This window comes from Oryza brachyantha, chromosome 7 (genome assembly GCF_000231095.2).
Source record: "Oryza brachyantha chromosome 7, ObraRS2, whole genome shotgun sequence".
In the NCBI taxonomy this organism is placed as follows: Eukaryota; Viridiplantae; Streptophyta; class Magnoliopsida; order Poales; family Poaceae; genus Oryza; species Oryza brachyantha.
The window spans coordinates 15,423,104-15,448,526 of NC_023169.2; the positions used below are offsets into that span (position 1 = coordinate 15,423,104).

Below are 25,423 nucleotides of genomic sequence, written 5' to 3' on the forward strand. Positions count from 1 at the left end.
TCACAAAATGAACAAGGTAGACTAAGAAATCAAAGTCAAGTTAATCCGTCATCAAATGATTCATACATAATTGAGCACATCAGTCTGGAGTAATCAACATAAATAGCATTTTCAACACATTTATAATCTCATAAATTATCTACGAGCTATATACAGAATATTCATGATGAACCCTTATGGTCAGGTTACCTAGCAGGGTGTTTTGCTGTCCAACTGTGTACACACATCAGGCCTATGCAATGCGATGCGATGCGATGCGATGCAACTAAGCTGTTGTCAAGCTACAAGTGATGATCCTCCAGAAATTAATTGTGCACTGTTCTGTAACTAACACATTTGATACAACATTGTAATAGAATCTCTACTGCAATGGAAAATAATTACGAGTTCCTGATAATTTTAACCGCTTCTCCTCCACTTCTGACGTCGCTCATTAAAGCAATTTGATGCAGAAGTTGGGCTATCCTCTGCAAAAAGAGAAGGCAAAGATCTAATAAGATATCAAATGCATTAACTGTCTTGAAGAAATTAGTTATTCAATGCATGTCTAAACCTACTTACATGACACAACAGTAACATCTATATATGCAAGTACAGAGAAACTTTTCACAGTTTGTATACATGCTTCTTGTGTTATTGAACAATTTTTCCAGGTTAAAATATTGCTGCACAAGACAGCAAGTCCGAAATCATTGATTGCACATCGTAGTAGTTAGAAATGCAAGAAAGCAAAAGGACAAGAAAAATAACATGCAAGAACCATTCAATTCATACTCAAGGCTAGGAGTATTTTGAAATTCAAGAACAGGCAGCTTCCAGTATTTTTCATTTAACACTATGCATGACAGGTACTGAACTGACTGAATTTTACCTCGAGGCTACTTGACATGGTACTGCATAAACCATCAGTAACAGGATAGACGGAATGCAGAATTTTGCTAAAATATTCAGAACACTATACTAATAAATCAAAACTCTCCAGCCTCAACAAATAGATGACTTAGTGATCATGGATGGATACAAATACTTGAATGGCCAAACTATCCAAAGACAATATTGGTGTTACAAAATGTCAGCTGAATTAAGATATATCCAACCTCTCTAATCTATCTAACATCACCACACAAGACACTACCGCCGGTCATTAATATTTGACTACTCTGTTCTCATTCTGTAGGTTCTGAGACCACCTCTACCATGAAAGAGCATGTTATTCAATTACTGAGTTGCATACCAAATCTCCTAGTATAGCATGTAACTATACATTTTAGCAACCATACAAATAATGCCAATTACAAATCAAATCCTGAAGAAAGAAATGATCATTTCAACTTCCAGAAAAAAAGTTTCTTGATGGTCACACTAACAAGCTCTAAATTGATCTCATCATTACCGATCGATATTGCCCATGAATCCTAGCAATTTCGCAATCTGTAAGAGAGAATATGTAGCTGAATCTCTATGAGATCTATGAAATCCAACTCTAGCAATCATTCATGATAACTAGCTAGAAGATAATCTCTCTGAGACTTATAAGAAATCCAATCTCTAGCAATCATTCATGATAACAGGATAGATGCAAACCTTATCCTTCTCCTGCGAGAGCATCACGAGCAGGTCCCTCTCCCTCTTGTCGCGCCGGCGAGCGTAGAGCAGCGCCCCCACCACAACGGCCGCCCCGGCGGCCGACCACACGGCGGGCCTCACCGCGGGGCACCCGCACGTCCCGTGCACCATCAAACCCTCCCGCACAGCCCCAACCCCGGCAGCCCACGCTCGCCTCGCCGCCGCGCGGCACCTCCCCCACCCCCACAGCCACTCATCACCAAAATCCTCATCCTCATCCTCCTCCTCCTCTTCCTCCCCTTCCTTTGCCGCAGCCTCCCCCTCGACGCCGAGCCCCTCGTGGAGGCGCGGGGGGAAGACGTCGTCACAGTCGTCGAGGCCGCCGTCCACGGGGGCAGCAGCGCCCGCCACGACGACGGTGGCGGTGGGCGCCACCAGCTCCCAGGCGTCGGGGACGGCGGGGGCAGACGGGGAGGAGGACGGCATCGAGCCGAGCGAGGACGACGAGAGCGAGAGGGTCAGCGTCTTGGGCTTGAGGAGGAGGTGCGGGTTAGGGGACGGGAGGAGCAGCGGGTGGAGCGCCGAGTACGGGGATGCCTGGGCGGAGAACGGCGGGGACTGCGGCGCCGCGAGCGCTGGCCTCTCGTCCATGGCTGCGGTTGCCGCAGCTCACAGCTCAGCGGCGGGGGTTCCGCTCCGCTTCGATTTTCCAGATGGCTTTGTTTGGATCTGGGATGAACTTTCATGTGGCGCTCGAGATCGACGACGACTGCTGCTCGTTTTCACTCCACCTGTGTACTGAATGGTCAGCGTTGCAAACACAACGATGTGCCTAACCATTCAAATTCTTACGAGTATTTCATATTTCAAACACTCAAATTCTTCGCCCTGTAGCACGAAATCGTATTTTCAACAAATATCGTACTAAATAAACTAAAGAAAACTCGGATATAAATTGGGTAGTTACTAGTTATTAAGTTAAAACTTAAACTAGATTTGGTTGGGGTGCGCCAGGCCCGGGCTGTAGTGCAACGCCCGGGCGACACGCGAGGGCCCCAGGGGCAAGCCACTGTTGTGGACCCTCCCCCACAAAAAATAAATTTAATATCGAAGTGGGCACATGGCCCACATATCAGATATTAAACTGATAAGAACAGATACTACACTTGATCTTAGCCAAAAGGCCGAGAAAGGTATGCTTTGGGACGGAGCCCTGCGCCTCATTTTATAGCTCGCGCGACCGCCTCACCGAGCTGAACCAGCGAGGTGGTACTAAACCATCGGAGCAAACCAAGCAGAGGCGTTTTTGGGCCTCAAAAGTTTCGTGTTGGCCCAGGAACCCACAGGCCACAGCACAGCGCGAGAGGCCCAACTTTCTGGGCAACTTGTGGGCCGAACAGGTAAGTCGCAGAGGAATGCGTCGGCGAAGAAGAATGTGACAAATATTCCGTCGTCCGAAAGCCTAGTAGAATTTCGCGGAGGCGCAACCGACCTCATCTCTTCTCCTCCTCCTTCGCGCACCGCCGGCGCCGGCGCCGTCGCGGCGATCTCCTGTTTTGTCCCGTTGGACTTGACTCCCGTCTGCCCGCGAGTCCCCCCGCCGCCTGCGCCGATCTCCATCCCGTTTCTGAGTAGCTGCTGCTTCCGCCTCCGGTGAGCTCCCGTGCCGACGCACACGGCACATACTCTTTCTTCCTCATCTCTCTCTCTCTCTCACGCACGGCACATACTCTTTTTTCTCCTCGCGTGCGTGCGTGACGGGGCGTCGTGCTTCTCCTTCCTCTCGCACGGGGTCACGCCGACGCCTGCTCGCAAGGCTGTCGTCTCCTCCTGCTCGCAACCGCCGCATCCTCCTGCTCGCGAGGCGGCGCCTCCTCCTGCTCGAGACCATCGCCTCCTGCCCTCTCGAGACCGCCCCGCGAGACGTCGCCTCCCTTCGCAAGACCTTGCCGCCTTCCTCTTCGAGATATGAGGTTAGCCCATTCTTTCTTCTCATTTTCTTCCTAGGGTTTTGGTTAGTGTTGTGACCTAGGTTATGTTCCAGTTCTTGATTTGGTAATGTGACAGCGAAGCAAGCTTTTGTTCTACTTCTGCTGGTAATTTGCCTTTTGAATTTGTCAATATGTGGCTCCCAATACCTTCGACATGTGTACTTGCCTCCACCGCATGCACACCTGCCCCTTTAGCTTGTCCCATTGATTGCTCTACTGAACCAGAGATCTGTTCTGAAAAGATTCTTTACTAATAGTTCATTATTATGTACAATTTTATCCTGTGTGAATTTTATTCTTGAATTTTACTATTAGTTCATTATTGTGTGAATTTTATCCTGTGTGAATTAGGAGTAAACCTGTGTGAATTCAACATGCATATACTGCTAGAACATCAGTGTTAGTGTCACTTAAGCTAACTGTGCCATGAAAAACTATCTTTATGTTCCACCCTTACCAGAAACCCTTACCAGAATAATCAATGGCTAGAATATTAGACAGTACTAATCAATGGATAATTGCTATATAATATTAATGAATTGTATAGCATTATTAGAGCAGTACAATTCATTAGTACTGCTCTAAAATATTAGATAGTACTGCTCTAATTCTTTAAAATAGTAATGAATAAATTTTACTTATGAATATATTTTGTACAAGTGCAGGAAGAGAGCCAAACGAGGATCCTGCAACTAGCTGGTAAGCAAGATTACTTACTAGTACTAGATGAATGTGCAATGAGGTGAGCAGTAATCCTGTGAATCATTGTGTTGGTTGGTGCATCAGTTGATAATTAAGCAAGTGGCTGGAATTACTGAACTAGTATACCGATTAGCATTAGTTGAATTGCCATGTGTTTTTGCATTATAGCTACCTGTGATTGAAATGAAATGATATGCTACCTGTGAAGATAAGTGAGTAGATGGATATATACCATGTGTTTTTCCAACGCTCTTATGTTTGCAGCTGTACAAGTATTTGTCCATGGAAAACATCTTGTATGGATATGATTATGCACGTGTGGATGAATGGATGCCATAAATACTGGAATTTGACTATTTAGACTTTGATAACAGTATCATCAATATTTTCCCCAAGGTTCCAAACAGAGCTCAAGCAAACTTGCATGCTCAGTCCTATCAACTTGTATTTGTGGCCAATTATCGAAGTATCACTATTTGTGTAGTTATTACGCAAATTTGAGATTATATTTTTCATCTTGGTAGATTGATTATAAGAGATGCAGTATGGTTTATAGTTCTACATGTGTCTATGCATGGATCATTCCATTTTTCTAAATTTTACATATATTATTTTTCGAGTTTTTCTGGAATTTTTCTTTATTTTATTATGTTTCTGAAAATAGTTTGATATGTCAAAGGCTTCCAAACGATGAGCCAGCCTATGCCGTACCGCCGTACGTGCGTACAAGTGGGTGGGGTGGGAATTTCTTTTGTTTCCAAACGATGGCATGGAAACCTCCCTGGCTGGGAAATCTCTCCCAAGGAAATGGAGGGGGAGCACATGTCACCTCAAAAAACCTCCTAGGGGAATATTTCCCAGGTATTTTTTCGCGTGTCTTCCAAATGAGCCCTTAAGATGATAAAAAAACTTCATAAAATATGGCCTCCCAAAATAGCCGCAGAAATTGTGTTCCCTTAACTTTTGGACTATAGGAAAAAAGAGTGACTCCCTGAGGTGGTTTTGTACATGTGACTATTTGATACATTTTATTGTCTTGTTTGAATTTGCATCCTGGAGTGTCTTCATTAGCTTCACAGGATTTATCTCTGTCTTTTTTCTGAGATATTACTTAAATTATACAAAAATGCTGTATGTTTCTTGTGTGACGCTTGTACTGGAATTTATGCAATTTCAGTGAGATTTAATGTCTAGATTGCTATGCACTTGATCCAATGTGAAATTTGTGCAAGAAGAAGACAGCAGTTGTGATGTTATGAAATGTTATTTCTATACTTATGTCATCCCTTGAGCACATTTTGCATATGTATGTTAAATTCGTGGCATTATGAGTTTTTTTGAATTAGGAAAGGCCAATAAAAAGTTTCTGGAGACACCACTTGGCTCTCCCTACAGAGTGCAGAGGCCTTGTTGAGGAAGGGGAGGTAGGGTCTCACGGTTCGAGAACCATCCCAGGGAGAATCAGAATTGAGGGCCATGGCCTCTGTGGAGATGCGGGTGCGGCAAGAGAAGGTGAGGAAGTTCGAGGAGTTTGTTGACCGGAGGCTTAAGCCAGACCTCGTGAATGCTATTGCGCAGCGGGATAAGGTGTTCCAGCAGCAGAAAACCTTGTAAGATTTGCTTCTCATTCTATCTCTAGATGAGCTTGTAAGCCTTACTGGTATTTGCTGGATTATTGCCTCGATCTGTTGCTGATTATTCTGATCATTGATTTCTTTTTTCGATGGTGGCAGCTTGGACTTGAAGAAGAACATTGAAAATTTGGAGAAGAATGGAATCACCAGCATGCAATCCATGGTCAATCTTGGCTCTGAGGTGTACATGCAGGCAGAAGTGTAAACCCCTTCTTCCCTCCTCTCCATAACCAAAAATGTCTCAACTTGTCTTTTATACATCTGCTAACGAGTTTTGATATACACTGATAATTGTGTGAGTAGGTATTGGCAATTTGTGCTACCATACTATGTACGAACTGCTGGGTACCATATTATCCAACTTAAGTTTATTGAAGTACATATGCAGTTGATAGACCATTGGCAGTGGGATAATGTGATGTTTCTACATGATTGTTGTTTCCATCTGAAAAATGGAAATGAAGGTGACAGTCCTTGCTGGGAAGGGAAGTGTTGGCATATGGGACATAGTATAACAAACTTATTAATTTTATTTTTCATTGGCTAAATTGAGAATAATATCCTTGTTTATGGATACACGACATAACAAGTACACTTGGAAGGTGTTCATTTGATGTTTAAAGCTGTTTAACTTAACTCTGGAGAGTTCAAATAGTCATAGAAAGTCATTAAGTGCCAAAAAACTCAGTTTTGGAACATGGGTGATGTATTCTCCTTTATTGTTATTGACCTTTCCAAACAATATAACTTTATGCCCTTATTTTTGTGGTGACTTCTGCAGGCCTGATACAAGGCACATTTTTGTGGATATTGGTCTAGGTTTCCATGTGGAATTTACTTGGCAAGAAGCTTTACAGTTTATATCTGTAAGAGAAGCAAGGCTGGCAAGGTAAATCAATTATGAGAATTGGGTATGAGATCATTCTTTTGTCTTTTGGTGTGTGTAAGGAATTGCAGGATAGGAATATTTATGGTTTAGGGAAGTTTTGATGCTTTATCTTCTTTTAACAGTGTTCACAGTTGCATATATTTCGCCTGGCTCATGTTATTTATAATTGAAACCGTGGATTTTGTTTTCTTCTCCTTGAGAGCACATTATTTCAGGAACAGACAATATTCTTCAGTATTTTGATGGTTATAGGCTTTTTACACATTGAAGCATATGGATCTAAATAGTTTGTTTGGATCTTGATGTTTGCCTATGCATCAAGATGAAAGGAACATACTTATGTGACATGCTAGTGTGCTGATCTTGGGTGCACCAGTGTGCATAATAAGATGTTCTGTGCACATGCTCCATCTCCAGAAACTTCTAAGATTGCCCGTTTTAACTCTATCATTTCTTAGCTATCTAAACTGCCCCTCTTCATGCTTCAGTCAATAGAATACCTTCCTTGTATTAGCTTAGATTTGACGATTCTCCGGTGAATTTGTTCTTAGTGTTGTTTCATCGATGTCATGCTCGCTTGGCTGCAATTATGTTGTCACTATACTCTGGAAACATTCCCCATCAACTGCTGATTTTTCAGTATACTATGTCTGGCTGAGTGGCTGTAGATGGTATAGCCCCACTCTGTGCTTGTGGGTATGTGGGCAGTCAAGCTGGCTCTTGCTCGTAATAAGGTGACATCCATTGCTGATATTGGTGAGGATATAGTCAAGTTGCTCCATGATGGATATGATCTAATAATACCAAAGCATCAACGTTTATACGAAATGTGCTCAAAGATAATAGTCATAATGTATAGTAGTGACAAACTTGTCATTATCTTCTTATTACAGCTGAAGATACTATGTTTTGTTTGGGGTTGATTTCTCTGTTGTCACTGCAGTATATCAGTATTTAGTTCAGATTTCTTTTGGATGTAATCTGTGCTTGTTTCCTTCTATGCATTAATGCTCTCCTTTTCTTTTCTTCATTTCCTTTACATCAGTATGTTGATGCTGACCTGCTGTAATGTTCCCTTTTATATTTATACTCATTTCATTTGATGCTCACAACTCCCTGCAGTACTATTAGCATACTAATCATGTATATTTCCATGTTTGCAGACAAATAGACGAGTACACACATCTCATCGCAAGCATAAAAGCACAGATCAAGTTGGTATGTACAACACTAAATTAGGTGTTTCGCTATTAGGTGATACTTGCAAGTTGCAACTACTCCAGTTTAGAGCTTACCTATCTGCGATTACGGAATTATCTATGCAGGTATGTGAAGGTATCCGTGAACTACTCGAGCTACCAGCAGAGTGAGGCAAAAGGCCCAGTAACAGCCTTACGGGATGCTTGGTAGAATGACTTGCGTTATCACTCTTCTAACCAAATCATGGTTGCCATCTTCGAGCATGTAAGATTTTACATGCACTCCAATTCAGCAAAAGGTGGTTTCATACGAAAAAACAGGACTCCAATCGTGGTGTTTCGCAGATTTGCCCTTGGGCCCACATTTCATACCTGTAAGCCTGTAATAGCATTCATCGAATCAGATTAACTACAGTAGAATTCGCTATGTCAAATCAACACAAACAATCAAACGTTGTCCAACATGCTGGTCGATGGAACTTCAAATCTTCCCTAGACAGATTCCCAGCCAAAATTCTTGATATACATGTACTGGAAGCTCTGTGTCTGGTGATCTCGCCGAGCATGCATGTAAGCACATTACATTTTGTCATTTCAGATAGAAGCTGGCATGCCATTTTGCATATGGATGTGTCAGGCAAGACAGCAGAGCAACTGAGCAAGGGAACTATAGTAGTATGAATTATACTGGCACTTGATCTGGCAAAGCTTAATCTTTGCCTTTTGCCACGAATCTGCCTTAATTTTTAATCCACTTGGGCCTCCGAAGGAATCAGACAAAATTTGCCACCTTGCCTTTTGTTCTCTTGTCTTCACCATTCTTGATTTGGTTTTCTTACATAATCAAGTGATTAGGCCTGCTGCTCTCAAGGCTACTGTTCCTTCCTGACCGGCCGTTGTTTGACTTCTTTTCTCTGTACTGCTGCAACTCAACACTGTCGGATCTGGGTCACTGTACTTGTGTTTACTCATAGGTTAATGTAGCAGCAAAGTTTCAGAGGTTCTGCGTAGCGAATTTCAACCAAAAAAACCTCGTGGCAGATGATTCTGTTTCAAATTGCTCCTCCAGTAATTTATATTCGACGTTGGAAGAACTAAACTCAGTTCTCCTAGACTCCTACTGTATGTCATCTCCCAACGTCAAATATATTTGATCGAAGATAGCATCACGAAGGAAAATAAGTTTTACTCGTGATACTATTACTGTGTGGTAATTGTATGCTCATGGGCGATCACATTGTTGGCCTAACAATCGAATGTACATGTACATGTGATCGATTTAGGGGTCCTTCGGAACGAACGAAAGAAAAAAACACAAGTGTAAAAAAATGCAGGATTAAAAAACACAGAAAATTTATGAAGGATGTCGTTTGGAACACAGGAATAGAGTAAAACATAGGTTGTCTTCTTAGCGAAGAAAGATAAAAACATTATCTGGTTCTTGATAGCTATTTAAAGATATAAATGACAAAATTAATTACTATAAATTTAAAAATTTACTTTAAAAATAAGATGATAAACTTTTATATAGAAACTTTTTACAAAGCATATATGTTTAGTGGTTCGGGATACGTGCGTGCAAAAGACGAGAAATAATTTGCACAGTTTTGCAGCGCAAATGAATGCAGCCATAGTATTCTTACTAGGCAAGCATACTACATGTTCATGATTTGGCTTGGACTTCTCAAAGTAAAAGAAACAAGAGGTCCGAATGGACGTTGAAATTCATATGAAATCAATGGCAAAGGAAAAATCCTTCAAAAGCCGTATGCCTTCTTCCTTCAATACAAAGGGGTGAACAGTAACTAAATCCTACAGGAATAGAATCCTCTATTTTCCCTCTAGAATTCCTACAATCCGAAAGAGGTTCTATTTGTTCCTTTTGTCAACCAAATTTGCGCATATAAACATTTACTGTCATTAGTAGGTTGACAATACAAACATGCATCCCATCTTTTCGCTTCTGCTTATAATCCAAATTTTGAATTTCAACCTTAAATTTGAAGTTAATTTTAGAGTTTTTTATCGTAAAATTTGAATTTTTAACCTTAAATTTTAAATTGATTTTAGGTTTTTTCTATCGTAGTTTTTCCGCCTTGGATACATATATTATAAGATATTTTGATTATATATAAATTGATTTATGGATCAGTGAATATGTTTATATATATATATTATAAAATATTTTGATCACATCAACTTCTAATAATAAGTCTGGACAAATAGAGTAACTATTTCTCTTTGCGAGATAGTATGAGTTTATTTTTTAGTTTCTAGATACAATATTTTGACTTTTTGTCTTATTTAAATTTTTTTGCGATTAATATTTTTATTGTTACTAGATGATAAAATAAGAATAATACTTTATGCGTAACTAATTTTTTAAGTTTTTATATAAATATTTTAAATAAGACGAATGATCAAACATTAGACACGGAAATCAAAAAATAATATTATTATAGTACGAATGTAGCAACTATTTTTTCCCACGTACCGTCAGCTTAAATGAAACAAGGACAAGAGGAATTTTCAGAAGCCCATGAACCCATGAAAATCACAAGACAAGCAGCGTGCGCAGAAGCTTCACTGTAACCCAATTTATAATCCGCGCCCCGCCCGGCCCCACATGTCATCCGAATGAACATAAACCACCTCCACCTGGTGGGACCCACATGTCATTCTAATCGACTTAAACTAACTCGGCTTGGTGGGGCCCACATGTCAGTTCCACGACTGAACTGTCGGTAGTCGGACCCTCCCCTTCTTTCTCAAAAAAAAAAAGAGAAAAAAAAGCCCACCTCGATCTCTGCCCCAAGAAACTTCTCTTCTTCTCCTCGACTCGACCTCCTCCTCCTCCTCCTCCCACGCCATTGCCGCCCACCAAGATCCCGCCTGCTACGGCTGCTGCTCATTGGGGCCGACTCGGAAGGGCGGGAGCTCGCACTGGGCGCGTGGTGTCTGGTGGCTTGAAGCGCTGCGTCGGATCTGAGTATCTGACCGGGGAGGTCGCGTTTGGCGGCGGCGGCGTGAGTCCAGGGAAGTGAGGGAGGGTGGCGGCGAGTATGGGGCGGGGTGGTGGTGGTGGTGGTGGAGGAGGAGGGGTGGTGCGGCTGCCGCCGATGAACGCGCTGGAGATCCTGCGGGAGACGGTACGCGTGCTGCGGGCGGACCCGCACGCGTTCACGTCGGTGCTATTCTTCCTGCTCTGCCCGGCGTCGGGGTGCCTCCTGCTGTCCGCGGCGGCGCTGGAGGGCGCGGCCGTGCTCCCGCTCGCGCGGAGGCTGCTGGCCGCCGCGGCGGCGTCGGGGCTCCCGCTCACGCATTTCGTCAGGCAGCTGGCGCACCACCTCGCCGCCACCCTCGTCGCGTCCGTCGTGTCGTTCCCGGCGCTCTTCACCCTCCTCCTCGCTGCACGCGCCTCCGTCGCCTACGCGGTCGCGGCCGTCTACGCCGGGAAGCCCCTCGCGGGCTCCGAGCTCTCCCTCCTCGCGCGCCGCGCGTGGCCGCGCCTCGCCGCCACGTACGCGCTCGCGTGCGCGGCCGTCATCGCCTGCCTCTCCTCCTTCCTCGCCCTCCTCGTCACCGCCTGCTCCACGCTCAAGTTCATGCTCTACCCGCCCGACATCGTCGTCTGCGCCGGCTTCGTTACGGTTCTTGCCTTCTCCGTGGCGTACGCGCACACCATCATAGTGTGCAACCTCGGTGGTGTCATCTCCGTTCTTGAGGACATTGCCGGAGTCAATGCACTGCGCCGATCAGTGCAGCTGATGCGTGGGCAGACGCATGTTGGCCTTCTCATCTTTCTTGGATCCACCATTGGCCTGGCTTTCGTTGAGGGGCTGTTTGAGCACAGGGTGAAGACACTGAGCTATGGTGATGGCTCGTCAAGGCTCTGGGAGGGGCCATTGCTTGTCCTCATGTACTCATTCGTGATGCTCATTGACTCGATGATGAGCGTGGTGTTCTACTTCACTTGCCGGTCATCGAACTTGGAGATCTTGGATGAGGAGGGTGGCTCGGTCGAGGAACTTGAGATGATGATGGGTAGCAACTCAGTTGTCAGGTGATGAAGAAGATAAATTTTCTTTCTTACGGTCACAGGTATATCTGTTCATACTGGGGAATAAGCGGGGTGGACAGTGGACGCTTGCCTTCGGCAAGCGGCAAAGAATGACTGGCGGTTGTTCATCAAAGCTGTCCATCCCATGAATATACATTGTGTTTGAATGGTTGGTGTTGATGGTGAAAGAAGAACTTTGCAAGCATTTAGAGTCCCCACTCATGCCATGTAGATTCGCGAGCGAAGAACAGAAGGAAATGAATGATGGGTTGTGTTCTTAAGCAATCTCAAGTTTTTGGCAGCGATTGGGGAGCTGGCAATGTATGTAGCATTCATTTCAGATGATGTAACTAGTATATCAATTCAATTCTTGTGGAATTTTGTACTCTTCAAAGGCCTTTTGGTTATACTGAATGAAACACTCTGTGGAAATAGTGATGACTCTAACAAATGATTCTTGATATGTTGTTAAAACCAAATCCATCTTTCAATGACTTCAAGTTGGTGTTCTGGATGATGTTTGTTGGCAATCTCATCAGAAGGTACTGGCTGGCTAATCATGTCATATTATATCTGCAATTTGAGTTTCTAACTAGTTAACTTACATTCACTTTACTTCAGAAGTTTGGTAGATCCACATTTCAGAGCATTGCTATGTTCAAATCACCTACTCACAAGAAAAGGTATTTACAATGGAGATGAATGGATGCTTCCTTTTCCTTTCACTGGAGCAGACACTAGTTGTCCATTGACAAGCAATCTATTGATAATGAACTAACGTAATCTTTGTTGATTCTGGAATACTCTTTGCCTTGCTTGTTAGTGTAGCTTGTGCTGGGAAAAGACACTCTCCACTCTGAAGCATATGAAACATCATTTGGTGTCTGGTATTGTTTAAAGCAGGATGCTTTATCGATGATGAACTTGAATATGAAAACCATTGCTTTTTATATGACAAGTGGATACTATTCCTGCCTTAGGTCATGAACAGGTGTGTTGACTTCCATTGAGTATTGGCCATGCATCAACCCCAAGATGGAGCTTGTAATATTGAACGAACCATCTGAGTATCTGCTTTCTCAAGTTTTAGCAGAGACACCTTGCTTAGCCAGGTGAGGTTATTTTAACCCAGCTTGTCTATAGCTTGAAGTGGCTAGGCTTATTGTTTTGTTTTACTGGTCAAACAGCAAGCTCGTCTGAAGTACCAGAGAGCACAAGTGCATGCATGGCTATTTTTGGCTAGAGATTTGATTCTGTCTAACAAAAAAAAGTACGTACCGGTGCTTTGCGGTACTAAATTATTTTTGGTCGTTGGATCTAACAGTGCACATCCTATATCCAATGGTAAAAAATAATTTGGTACCTCGAGGTACCAGTATCTCGAGATAGTTTTTGTTGAAACGGAGAAAATCTCTTTTGGCTAATAATGAAGTGTTCAGGTCAAGAAAGTCAATCTGCATTAACCGGACTCTCGATCAATATGATCAGCAGCGTTATCTTGCCACGTCAATGTTAGTGGCGTGGCCAAAAGGTTTAGATTTGAAAATATTTTTTCCAGAGGTTTAGTAATAAAATTATTTCTTAAAAAGGTTTAAAAAATAAAAAAAATTTCCAGATCTCTCACATGAAACCTGAGCCCTGAGTCTATTTCCCTATGACATAGTGATATCTAACATTTTTCTACTGTTCTCCTTGAAAAAAAAAATGGTTACTCAATCTGAACAACCGTTACACCGACAGCATGTTAGGTGGTAAGACACGCACATTGTTTCATCAACCAATGCAGAAGCTGCAGAACTGAACGAACTTACAGTATAGTCTTCTGTCATGTGCAGAGGGCCGTCCTACAACAATACGTGTTATTTACTCTCAGATCTACTTACTGTGACATGTTTGACTTACTGTGTAAGTACAGCTTAATCAAAGTTTGCGAGGCTATCAGATACTTAACAATGCGTTGCTAAATGTGTTTCAGATAGCAAGGCAATTAGGCATTAATCCAGGAGGTTGACGATACCAAGTTACCAACCTCCGATTGATTTCATTGTCATCTGAGAGCAAAATTACAACCATTTGGATGCACACGAATGAATCTACTTTCCTCCCTACCTAGCAATTCAGATTTCACCAACAAAAAACATCCAGCCAATTCAGAAATTCACGCAGCATCCAACCATCGTTGTGACAAGATCTGAAACTTTGGTACCAGCAGCGCTGGCAAACGAGGAAGGATACTGGAATCTACCTGGACCATTTACAGTTTTCATTCACCTAAAGGAAGCAGAGCATGGTTTTTGGCCTGAGCTCTGAAGTCAGGACAGCCTGTTCTTCGGCACAAGAATGCCAGACGAGCCCGCACTTTGATCAGAGCTGAGGATGATGCTTGCCCAGTTTGAAGATCGGTGAACTATCCGCGACGGGATGCGGTCGCTGTCTTCGCCTCCTGATGCTTCATACCCGTCGCTGGTTGATCTTGACAGCTCAATCCCTTGCTGTGGAGTGCTTCCTGGGGCTGTTAGAGCTGTCAGCTGCAAGTCTTCAGCTGCAGACGAGGAGACAGCGGAGACTCGGTATAGATGAAGATCAGGAGAGTCCAAGCTGCTGTCTGGAGATGAGCCACCAGCATTAGCAGAGGATGCAGCTCTGCTGGGATGAAAAGCACTTCTTGCCTCCAGTTGCAATGGTGCTAAACTGGACAATGCTTCAGGGATCATGTCACTGCCATGAGTATCAATAGCATCCGCGGAAATCTTTGCAACTGGTTTAAGAGATAGGTCAGTGTGGGGTCTTCCTCTTCTGCTTGTTCTTCTCTTGTTATCAGGGCCTAGATCAATCCTACTGCTGCTTGTGCCTCCATAGCTACTATCTGTTTCATTGCCAAGAGTATACTCATCTTTTCTGATGGGCAATAAAACTTTTGACTTCTTTCGTGCCTCCGCAGCAACTCTTGAAACTTCTTCTGCGTTAAGACGAGCCAGCACCCATGGGCTAATTTTTACACCACCTGAACCCTTCTTCCTCCTTGGCTCATCTTCTTTCCTCTTGGAAGCAGAATTATGTGATGAACCAGCCTCTGATGGAATAACATCAAACTGGAAAGAGGTTGAAGCTCAAGATCAGCTAGTGGTAAATGCCAAATCAAGAAATGTTAATACAGTGGTATCTTTTATGATCATGCATACGACTCATGATGAGACCTAAATATGCATCTGTTGTCATTTAGGACTACAAATTTATAGTTGTCAGAGGAAGCTCAACAAACAACAGGTCTAATATAGAATAAGTATTACTAGCTCAACATGGTCACTTTAACTTCAATGCACACTAACAAACTAACCAGGCTAGCGATAACAATTTTTATACAGACACCATCACTTCGAAAGGTATGCAGCCATTTACCATGTTAACTATGTTTTGAATGATTCTGCAAGGCTCTTACCTGATCTTCAAGAAATAGTCTTGGAGGAGTACACCATGAGCCACGACGTCGTGCACCAAAGGAACTTGTACTGCTAAGACCAGTGTAGGAGCTTATATGTGACATCTGTGGACTCTGTTGCCCACCACCCTCATCTTGTTCTTGCTCTCTTAGGGCGATGATGTAGTCATATGTACTAATTCCCTGTATGAAGTTGAGGACATGATGCTTAGACTTTCAACATCACATCACTTGAGAATGCAGCAATATGACATAAACAAACTACTTGTAGTATCAGCATTTAATCACTCTTTTCTGGTAGTGATATAGCATTTTTCTAGCTTGGTACATAAATGTTTTCTAAAGTATTGAAAGGTCCAATAGATACTATACTTCTTTCTGAGATGAGTATGAGAATCTGATATACTGCCTCACCAAAATTATCAGGAATAGTAACGTAGTACCTATCAATAATAACTAGTGTCATTACATAAAATGGCAATATGTTAGAACTTATAAGTTACCTTCTTAATTAGAAGAATGTGGAAAAAGAGAAGTTGAGCAATTGGCAGTGAAGCAACCATGGCTAGGATGGTACACGATGACTGTATGAACAAAGACAAAGATATTGAGATTAAGTTCCAAGAAAAATGGCCAAAAGAGTTAGCTGGTTCTCCATAGAAATGGTGACATACTAGAATTTGAAAGTAGCACAGTCAAACATACCACCACAATAACATAAGGCACCACAGAGAAGCTGCTTCCAAGCTTTGACACGATTTGAATGGAGAACTCTTTTCGTTCAACAAAGCAGAACACTAGCACCAATACTCCAATTGCTGATTGTAGGATAAGCTGGCCCAAAGTGCACAAATCATGTAGACCTGTCAATGGTCAACTAGGATGAAAAGGACCAGGAATAAAATGCTCTCTGTGGTAACCACTACCACTACCAAATTTATATGCATGAAATAAACTCTTATGTAGTTGATGTTGGGACTATGGTAAACATAACGGACTAGTGACACTAAGATTAGAGCAGTGTACATCATTCCTATCCATATAATTTATAAGAGTATTGCAGCTGGTTGGACAGCATGACCTTACCAAGAAAAGGGAAGAAGTCATCAAAATAAAAAACCTCATATAGTTTCTTTTTCCAATGCAATTGTTGAGCCACTGTTAAGATTGAGAAAAGTAGGGTTACTAAAAACTTCCTTATGGATGAATAAGAAGTGATCTGTTTTCGGGTTAGTGTTACCCTGCAATGATGATCAAAACCATCAACACATTTGTCACAAACTCTGCAATGCTTGCTATACTTCAACACCTACAACAAAAATTAGCAGCCTATTAATTATCTGACAGAAGAAAAGCACACATCGACAATTACAAATACATGAAGCATACCTCAACTTCACAAAGGCTGCAGAAAAACATTCCTTCCTCACTGGTTTGCTGCTCAGACCATTCACGTGGTTGGCAGCAGGAGAAAACGAAATAGAGAGGATAGAAAATAAGGAGAAAATAAGATAGAGTTGAACTGCAACTAGATGGTTTCTTGTCTTCGAAGTGAGTCATTGACTTTTCACTGGTAGCTGCAAACTCATGTTCTTGCTTTCCTCCAGTTCCCTCAATTTGTAACCCTACATCTGAAATGCCTTGTCTTAATTCATTTGGATGCTTGTGTTTGCCACTTCCATACAATCTCATGTACTTCTTTGATTTGAAGACACCTGGGTCTGCTGGATCTGCTGCAGCACACCAGATGTACAGAAAGAAGACACATGAAACCTGAAAAGGAGACGATTTACACAAGTCTATCATAAGGTATTATAAATGCAAACAATAACCACAACGGTATTAATTAAATTTGTTAAGGGTTCTGCTAAGTGTCATTGTTTCCTTTAAAAGGGCATAAATGCTCAAGGAAACCATTGGTCACAGCAGACTGCAAATCATAAACTTGAATTCAGAATAGTAAAATACTAATCAGATAATGTTTGACAAATAAATGACTGGCACGTGTTAATTTGTGCTATAGCGTGTAATACTATCACAATTTATAGTTTTGTCAACTCAACTGTTTGTGGTGTTCTGTAGCAGATCATATTTCAATTACAAAATTTTACAATGTATTTTTTTTTTCTGAATTCGATGTTGTTTCATACCTATGGAGTTCAGAAAAAATAATGTGTTAGCAAAACCATCACCTTCTCATCACAATATAAATAATACAATTTTTAAAAAAGAAAGATGACAAAGGAGTTATGGTGCTCCCAAATTCTCAAAAAAAATGTGGCTAGTGATAACCCATTTTTAGGGGTCAGTATAATTATATATTCCACCCCATGGAAATGCCTCTCAGTTTGGCTCGATTAGGACAGCAGAAAAGGGATGGTGTGTATCAGAAGGATTGGACCAGTATGAAACAACCAATATTGGCATTGTAAATACTCCCTCCGTCACAAAATAAACCAATCATTCACTTTTTACCTACAATTTTTGACTCTTCGTCTTATTCAAATTTTTTTTGCGATTGATATTTTTGTTTTTATTAGATGATAAATCATGAATAGTACTAATTTTTTTCTAATTTCCTGAAAATTTTCAAATAAAACGAATGGTCAAACGCTGGACACGGAAACCGAAGAATTGGTTTTTTTGGGATAGAAGGAGTACAATTTATGCCATGCCATATCCATTAAACAGACATACAAAGTCCTACAAACATATACAAATTCTGTACAAGCCAAAGTCACTAGCAATCAACTGGGTTGACTTGAGGCACTTGAGAGTTAAATATGTACACAATGCCTACTTTCTCTGACTCTACATTTGCCACATACTACTATTACATCTGCCAAAATATCGCTATACCGTTGTTAACCTCGCAAGACAAGCAAAACTCTACCAACCATGAAAGCTGAAAGCAAAACTGTTGAACAAACTGACAGGCTTAGGCACGTCACATGATACATAACACCAGAATTTGTCGGATTATACTCAATTCTAGGTAGTTGCTTATACCACCCTCCAACAAACCAAAAGGCACATAAACACTAGAACCACTATCTGCACATGCAGGATTGCTAATTGCTAAACAACACATTTGCAGTTAATGCCGGCTTAATTTGGCATTTTCCACAGTCCCAGCAACCACTGATGGGACCATCAGACAGCACCAAGATGGGGATCCAAAGGTGCCAAACCACGAAGTCAGCAAAACTCTCAGGAAAGACAGCAGCGGAGGCAAAGCAAGAATCTTACCAGAGGCGTGTAGAGCCCCACGGCCACATCCTGGAACACCTTCTTCCCGACGAAGGGGGCGAAGAACACATAGAACGCGAAAGCCAACGCCAAGAACACGGACACAGCCACCACCTGCAGCAAGAACTGATTTTTTTTCAGCAACCACGAACGGCAAAAAAAAAAAAAAACTCCAATCCCCGGGCGCCCGGGAAGGAGAAGAAGAACGACAACAAGGAGCAGAATTCCATCGCCAAGAACGCACCTGGAGAGGGTGGTAGGGAAGCTGCCACCCATGCCGCCTCATCGCAAAGCTTCTCCCAAGAACGAAGAAACCCCCAACAGAATTAAAAAAAAAAAAAGAACTCGCGATCGATCAATGCGAGGAGCACGGGGTGGTTCGCCCAAGAAGCAAGAGCTCGCGAGCAAGGCCGCGCCTTTCGGCTACCCTGGGCATGGAACGGACGGATTCGACGCAACCCCTCCTCCTCACCACCTGTCCTGCTACCGCAACCGCATCCGTGGGCCGCCCGAGAGGGGGACGAAGGAAGAAGAAGAACAACAAGAACAAGAACAAGGGGAGACCGAAGGAGGAGGGGGCATTAAATGCAGCTCTGCTCAGATTTACTGGAGAAAGGAGGGGAGAGCCAGGGGCGGCCAGTAGCCAGCCAGCGTGGGAAGGTTTCGCTTGCGGCTTCACGTGAAGCTCCACCTCGCTGCAAGGAGGAGAAGTGGAGAGGACAGTGACGGTCACTGTGACTGTGGCTGTGGTTGCCGGAGCTGCTGGACCGGGGTGCGCCTGCTGCAGCCTGTCACGGTGGGGGCTCCCGGTGTAGGCTCCATAAGCGAGTGGTTCCAATGAAAAAACATATGTCACGTAGGATTGTGCTGGTATCTTGGCGTGGTCCTACGAATAATTACTTTACCTTTTACTTTATATTTTTTTCTCTCCCTCTCACCTCTCTCCTCTCTCTCAGCTCTCTTTCCTCTCTCCCTCTCTTCTCCAGACGACGCGGCCAGTGAGGCGGCGGAGGTCGGCGGCCGGTAGGGCACGGCGACGGCGGTCGGCAGGTCGCTGCGATGGCGGATAGCGCGTGGCGCCGGCGGCCGGCATGGCGCGGCAACGGCGAACAGCGCGTGGCGCCAGCGGAAGGTCGTGGCACCGGCGGCCGGCATGGCGCTGCGATGACGGACAGCGCGCGGCGCCGGTGAACGGGCGGACGGAGCACCCCGGCGCGGATCTTGGCGCGCGCACCCCGGCGGCGGCGTTCGGCATCAGGCGCATCCAGGCGGCAGCGGAGCTAGCGGCGTCGGCGGCCGGGTCGGGCGGATCTGGAGTCGCGGCGTTCCGGTGGAGCTCGGGGGCGGCGGATCTGGAGTCGGCGACGCATCTCGGCGACGGCCGGCGGCGCATCGCAGCGTTGCGACGACGGCGTGTCTTGGCGACGGCGGCGGCGCATCGCAGCCGGCGGCGACATGTCTTGGCGATGGCCGGCGGAGGCGACGGCGGCCTTCTCTCCCCCACCTCACGCTGTGATTTTTGTGTGATAAAGTAGTTTTGTCTGACATGCTTCTGACGAGGCGACCGTGGCTCGCAGAGGGGACGGAGAGCTTGGTAGAGACGCAAGTCAGTCCTAGCTGGACGAGAATCTCCGACGTGGCCGCATAGAGCTACTCGACAGTTCACTGCATAGTGGAGGCTCTTAACCTCTTGTCACCCATGGTCATTGACTCGTTGACACCGGGAAGATGGCCAGTTCTACTCAGAAAAGATTTTAAAAAGGAAAAGATGTGTTATTTAAATGGGTGGATATTTTAATCTAGGAGATGTTATATTTTTATTTTATTTCTAAATATTTCTTGGGAGTTATAGTGGTTGTGTTTTTTTTCTATAAAAGATGGTAACATAGTTAAAAAATAGTAGTAGTATCGATGTATTTTTCAATGGTATCTTATATAGTAACAATTTATTTTAAAAAATTATGTCCATATTTTTTACTAGAGTTAAAAAACATTTAACGCCATGCTAGCTAGTAAATAAATGTGCAATTATAACACTAGTTTAAAAACTTTAAATAGGCTACACGACAATTTATATTAAGTATGCTTTGTCTTCGCTATGAGGTGATGTATGTACATACACTAAGAACAATATCTATGAGATGTAGCGTTGAAATTGCTTACGTACAGCGGTGAGGAAACAATCATTGCAATAAACCAACAAATTAAATAAAGTACCTTTTGACGGGGCTTCCAAGCCGAGCTTTTCAGCAACACATGAAATAAAATGAATTGGCAATATATAATTAGTTAGGTATTGATTATTATAAACTTAAAAACAAATTTATTTGGTTTTAAAAGATATTTCTATACAAAATATATCAAAAAAATATAGTGTTTAATATGGTTCGAAAAACATGCCAATAAAAAAAGGAGATAGTAGCTTCTCCAATAAGACCTCCCAAGGATGCTTAAAAAAGAAAGGCTGGTGTACAGGCCAATAGCTCCAAATTCAGTTTCATAATAACTCTATCAATGCTCAACCATATGAAGAAATACTCAAACTATGGTAGCAACGAATGCACATGCAACCTGCAAAGTGTACTAAGATATAAATCTCCATATCAATGCGTGCAAAGGCAATCATTTAATCCCCAGTATACCCTGTAAAATGTAGCAAAGAATGGGCATAATTCAAGAGCCAAAATTAGCACTCACTTCCTTGCCCTCTTATCCAGAGCAAGAGCAATTTTACAGTTTTCGAGTATGTACTAAAATTTTATCTCTTAGTACCTAAGTTAATAAGAGTTAATAATTTTTACATTAAAATTTTGGTATCTCTTGATACCTTCTCAAGTACTGTAAAATTGCTCCGGGAGTAATGTCTACTTTAAATCCCTCCAAGAGGCATAAATGTTTTCTTGTAAATTCATATGTCGAATTTCATTCCTCTCTCTCTACTCTGAAGAAGATGCTGAATTTCGTCTCCCCACATATCAAAATCCAACACAGTGTGACATCCGTACACTGCAGTTAGCAACCTCGTTTAAAGAAAACTAAGCTGACATGATCACGCTGTTGATTCCATCAACATAATTTTTTTATAAGATTAGCATCCCTCAATCTTGACCCCAGGGATCTGATGTCTGTACAACTAAACTAAAGTTAAGCAAATGTTTCTTGGGTTAGAAAAACAAGATTAGCTGTTAGTGCTGGGTTGTTGTGCTTCTTTGTCCTTTGCTGTTGGTGTCCTCCCTTGGAGCTACTGGCATGACAACCCTTCCATAGGCTCACAGAGATCTACAGATATACTAACAGACAGATTAGCTGCAAATTAGTGAACAAAATGTATAATGCTAGTATGCAATATGGCAATCTCAGGATATGATATCTTGTGGGGGCAATCTGAGCTTGTGATAAAAGGAATACTTCTGAAGAAAATGTCAAGATTCCATGATTAGAACCATAATGAACTAAAATGATCACAAGGGCAGAGGAGAAACAGTGCTACCCAACTCCTGAATTTACAACGGAGAACTTTGAAAAAAGCTTCGGGTGCAAGCCGGATCGTCTGATTTAAAGTCAGGAATCCGTGTCACTAACATATAAGCCATACACAGTGGGACCCACATGTTAGCCTCAGTGTCTCTCTAACTTAAAAAGTCAGAGGAACCTGTTCCGTGCGCGTGAGCATGCATATGGATCGCCTCATTTCAGCTTACTCATTTTGCCTGCCCTTTTAGCCAGGATCGATCGATCCAAATAGCTCCATGATACCGTCACCATGAGAAGTTGAATGATCCTTCAAGCAAAGAATCACTCTAGCTAGCATTCTATATGATTGTCCATACAATGTGGTAACTTTGTATTGTGCCTCGTGAATCGTGCATCCCCAATCAAACACATGCTTCGTGCACACAAAAGCATTCATGCATGTGGAGATGTGGACCATAAACAGAGCACCAGATACAGCTTGCATTTGCTTCAATAAAATTGATGAACAGTTCTTGCTTCAATGGAACACATCAGCCGTGCAGAAAATGGTGAAGATCCAAAACGGCAAAAGGGGGGAAAAAAAAAGGCCTTGCAAGCATACTGATCTTAGCTAAGCCAAACAGGTTGGAAACAGATATAGCAAGCAGATTAAAAAAAAGGGTGAATTTGGTTATTGATAAATACTATTGCAAAGGGCCCTTCTTGTTTATCAATTGGGAATCTTGCATGTGTCATGTGGCATATTTAATATGAACCTACTCCTCTTCAATCATTCGATGAAGAGAGAAATGTGAAGTGCCTCATATCCTATCCACAAAAGTGATGCTGCTACTGTGCTAGTGTGCTGATAAACTGAAGCAAAATGCCACACTCCCAGTACTAGTAGGCTGGGCATCAACCTAACCATTACATTAATCAACCATAGAAATGCTGTGGCATGGACACATGTATTGTTAACATCTAGCCTCTGTTCTTTACTGTCCCCCTGGTATCTTGAGTTCTTCACCTGTCTTTTGGGCTTGGCATTTGGCAAGATCCCCATCTTCTGTGTCATGATCACCTGTGTGACATCCATCTAAGAGCTTAAAAAAAAAGTTGGCTTCTGACTTTTAATGGCGAGCAGGTTCTTGGGGTTTACTTTATACTTTGGGTTAATTGGATTTCAATGGAGAGTTGAGCATGTGATTGGACTTTGATTTGGCAACTGGGAACAAATTGTTGTTGCTGGCGATACAGGACAAGGGGACTTCAGGACTCACCTCACCTGTGAGGCTGTGATGACCTGCCGGGTTCACCTAAAGCCATTGTCCTCTTGCGGTTTGTCAGTGGAAGGCGAGGACGAGCATGCATGCAGATGGCGCCATGGACCCGTTCTGACACCGGCCGTTCGTCTCGTCTCCCGAGGGCGCCTTTTTTTTTCTTTGATTTGCTTCTGCTAATCTGCTCTTGTTGTCTGGGAGAAAATTAGGGATGGAATTTAAGTTAGGTTTAATGCAAGAAGTTTCATCAAATCGCGAGTGATCTATCTAGCCAGATCTGGGAATTACCGGGAAGTTGGTGTGGGGTGCACCTAGGCCAGTCCATCGACCCGACCGACCGGATAACCCACTTAATTAGCTTATAAGTAAATTGTTGGGCTGATTCACTTACCCTCTTAAGGATTGTTTGGTTAATCCTATCACATGATGATCCAAAGGGATTAGGAAAAAATTATTCCTTACATCAGGAAGAAATTTGTTCCACGTCTATTATGGTGTGAAATTATTCTCCTTTAGATCTTTTCAATCTCTCCCTCTTGGAAAATAATCGAACAGGGCCTAAGTGGGTGGCTGGCTGGCTCTGGTCTCTGGTGGGAGGGTGTGTGCTCAAGAGGTCCGAGCTGCCGAGCATGAATAGGGATAGTGGGAAGAGTTAGGCCGCGTTCGTTACCCCCTCAAGTTAACTTATCTCTCTCGTTTTTCACGCGCACGCTTCCCGAACTGCTAAACGGTGTATTTTTTGTAAAAAATTTCTTTATGAAAGTTGTTTGAAAAAATCATATTAGTTTATTTTATATTTTTTTAATAATTAATAATTAATTTATCGTATACTAATCTATTATTACGTTTTTCGTGCCGGGGATAAGTTAACTTACCCCCTCCATCCGAACGCGGCCTTACTAGCTCATAATTATGGTCAGCAACATTGGTATAAATAAATAATATCTTAATAAATAGGTAATTTAATAGAAAGAAACATAATTAGTTAGTGTTGAAATTAATATCAAAAGTTCAAAGAGCAACACAAATTATCACTAAATTATTATAATTTCATTAATGTCTAATGCATCAAATGGGCAAAGGAAGAAATGAAAAGGTTAACTAATACATGTATATTAGTCAAGCATATGTTACCGTGGGTAAAACATAAATCCGGTTAGCACATACTAGCTACAGTGTATTAGTTGGGGTTAGCCGACCCGATGACCTCCAACGAAATTCATTGTTATATTGTTTAAACAAGTAAGATGATACTAAAAATTAAATAAGATTAGCGTATTTTGACCCCAGTGACCCCGATGAACCAATTTTCTAGCTCCGCCCCTGCTTTGATAGGCATGTCAACAGGTAAAAATAGAATGGTCGTTAGTGCCCACCTGTTGCGGAATATGTGGGTACCTAGACCCGTGAACAAAATTACCCAAATTTCTCCACTTCATCGTAGTATAAGTTGAAGTGCATTTGGTTTGTCTAAATAAAACCTATTCAAGTTTAATCAAGTTTATAGAAAAACTATATTAATATTTTTAACATAAAATAAAAATTCTATAAAAATATATTTAAAGGTGGATTTAATAAAATTAATTTGATGTGTAGATGTTAAGTCTATTAACAAAACTATATTAATATTATTAACAGTTTATAGTACCATTCACTTTAAATATGAAACTTTGAACTATAAACATGAAGTTTTATTATTCATCCAATTTAAAAAATAGAAAGACTTGTTTTGTCATTGTAAGTATTTTAAATATGATCTATATTAAAATATTTACACTACATTTTTTAAAAGAAAAAATAGGTCAAATATCGAGTTTAAAAGTCAAAACGTCACGGATGAAGTATATTTTATTGTTGTTCATGTCCCATGGGTTGCCAGCAGGCCCAGCACCGCTGGATCATGCATAGGCGGTTCAGACGGAGGGAGAACGCAGTGTACGTTTTCTACGTGCCTATATAAA

The 25,423-nt window shown here is 42.4% G+C and overlaps 4 protein-coding genes and 1 non-coding gene across 8 annotated transcripts; 2 read left to right on the top strand and 3 right to left on the bottom strand.

Annotated features, from left to right (window-relative positions):
* Nucleotides 1-90: 90 nt before the first annotated feature.
* LOC102699324 lies at nt 91-2,757 on the bottom strand. 2 transcript variants are annotated; one of them, XM_006657846.3, is made up of 2 exons: nt 1,585-2,757; nt 91-467 (listed from the first exon to the last, which is right to left on the bottom strand). In XM_006657846.3, the coding sequence occupies exons 1-2, from the start codon at nt 2,215-2,217 to the stop codon at nt 381-383; spliced, it is 720 nt and encodes a 239-aa protein (XP_006657909.2). In that variant the 5' UTR covers nt 2,218-2,757; the 3' UTR covers nt 91-380. The 2 variants fall into 2 exon arrangements, with proteins under 2 accessions (XP_006657909.2, XP_015695257.2); XM_015839771.2 differs by lacking the exon at nt 91-467 and adding an exon at nt 485-1,431.
* On the bottom strand, nt 2,567-2,763 carry LOC121055067. Its single transcript, XR_005812286.1, has one exon. It is a non-coding gene; the product is annotated as a U2 spliceosomal RNA (small nuclear RNA).
* Nucleotides 2,764-3,028: 265 nt separating this feature from the next.
* Nucleotides 3,029-8,819, top strand: LOC102699603 (protein UXT homolog). Of its 3 annotated transcripts, none has more exons than XM_015839869.2 (7): nt 3,029-3,539; nt 4,223-4,299; nt 5,606-5,869; nt 5,993-6,094; nt 6,675-6,782; nt 7,946-8,000; nt 8,108-8,819. In XM_015839869.2, exons 3-7 carry the CDS (start codon nt 5,736-5,738, stop codon nt 8,150-8,152), a joined length of 444 nt encoding a protein of 147 aa, XP_015695355.1. In that variant the 5' UTR covers nt 3,029-3,539; nt 4,223-4,299; nt 5,606-5,735; the 3' UTR covers nt 8,153-8,819. The 3 variants fall into 3 exon arrangements, with proteins under 3 accessions (XP_015695355.1, XP_006657910.1, XP_015695354.1); XM_006657847.3 differs by having other exon boundaries at nt 4,223-4,256; XM_015839868.2 differs by having other exon boundaries at nt 4,223-4,256; nt 5,611-5,869.
* A 2,222-nt stretch (nt 8,820-11,041) lies between these two features.
* Nucleotides 11,042-12,480, top strand: LOC102716517. The gene has a single exon (XM_006658700.3). The coding sequence runs from the start codon at nt 11,044-11,046 to the stop codon at nt 12,046-12,048; it is 1,005 nt and encodes a 334-aa protein (XP_006658763.3). The 5' UTR covers nt 11,042-11,043; the 3' UTR covers nt 12,049-12,480.
* Nucleotides 12,481-13,820: 1,340 nt separating this feature from the next.
* LOC102700074 (probable protein S-acyltransferase 22) lies at nt 13,821-19,707 on the bottom strand. Its single transcript, XM_006657849.3, has 9 exons — nt 18,974-19,707; nt 18,730-18,843; nt 16,870-17,253; nt 16,721-16,789; nt 16,567-16,638; nt 16,186-16,314; nt 15,984-16,064; nt 15,481-15,663; nt 13,821-15,133 (listed from the first exon to the last, which is right to left on the bottom strand). The coding sequence occupies exons 1-9, from the start codon at nt 19,013-19,015 to the stop codon at nt 14,354-14,356; spliced, it is 1,854 nt and encodes a 617-aa protein (XP_006657912.1). The 5' UTR covers nt 19,016-19,707; the 3' UTR covers nt 13,821-14,353.
* Between the last annotated feature and the right edge of the window lie 5,716 nt (nt 19,708-25,423).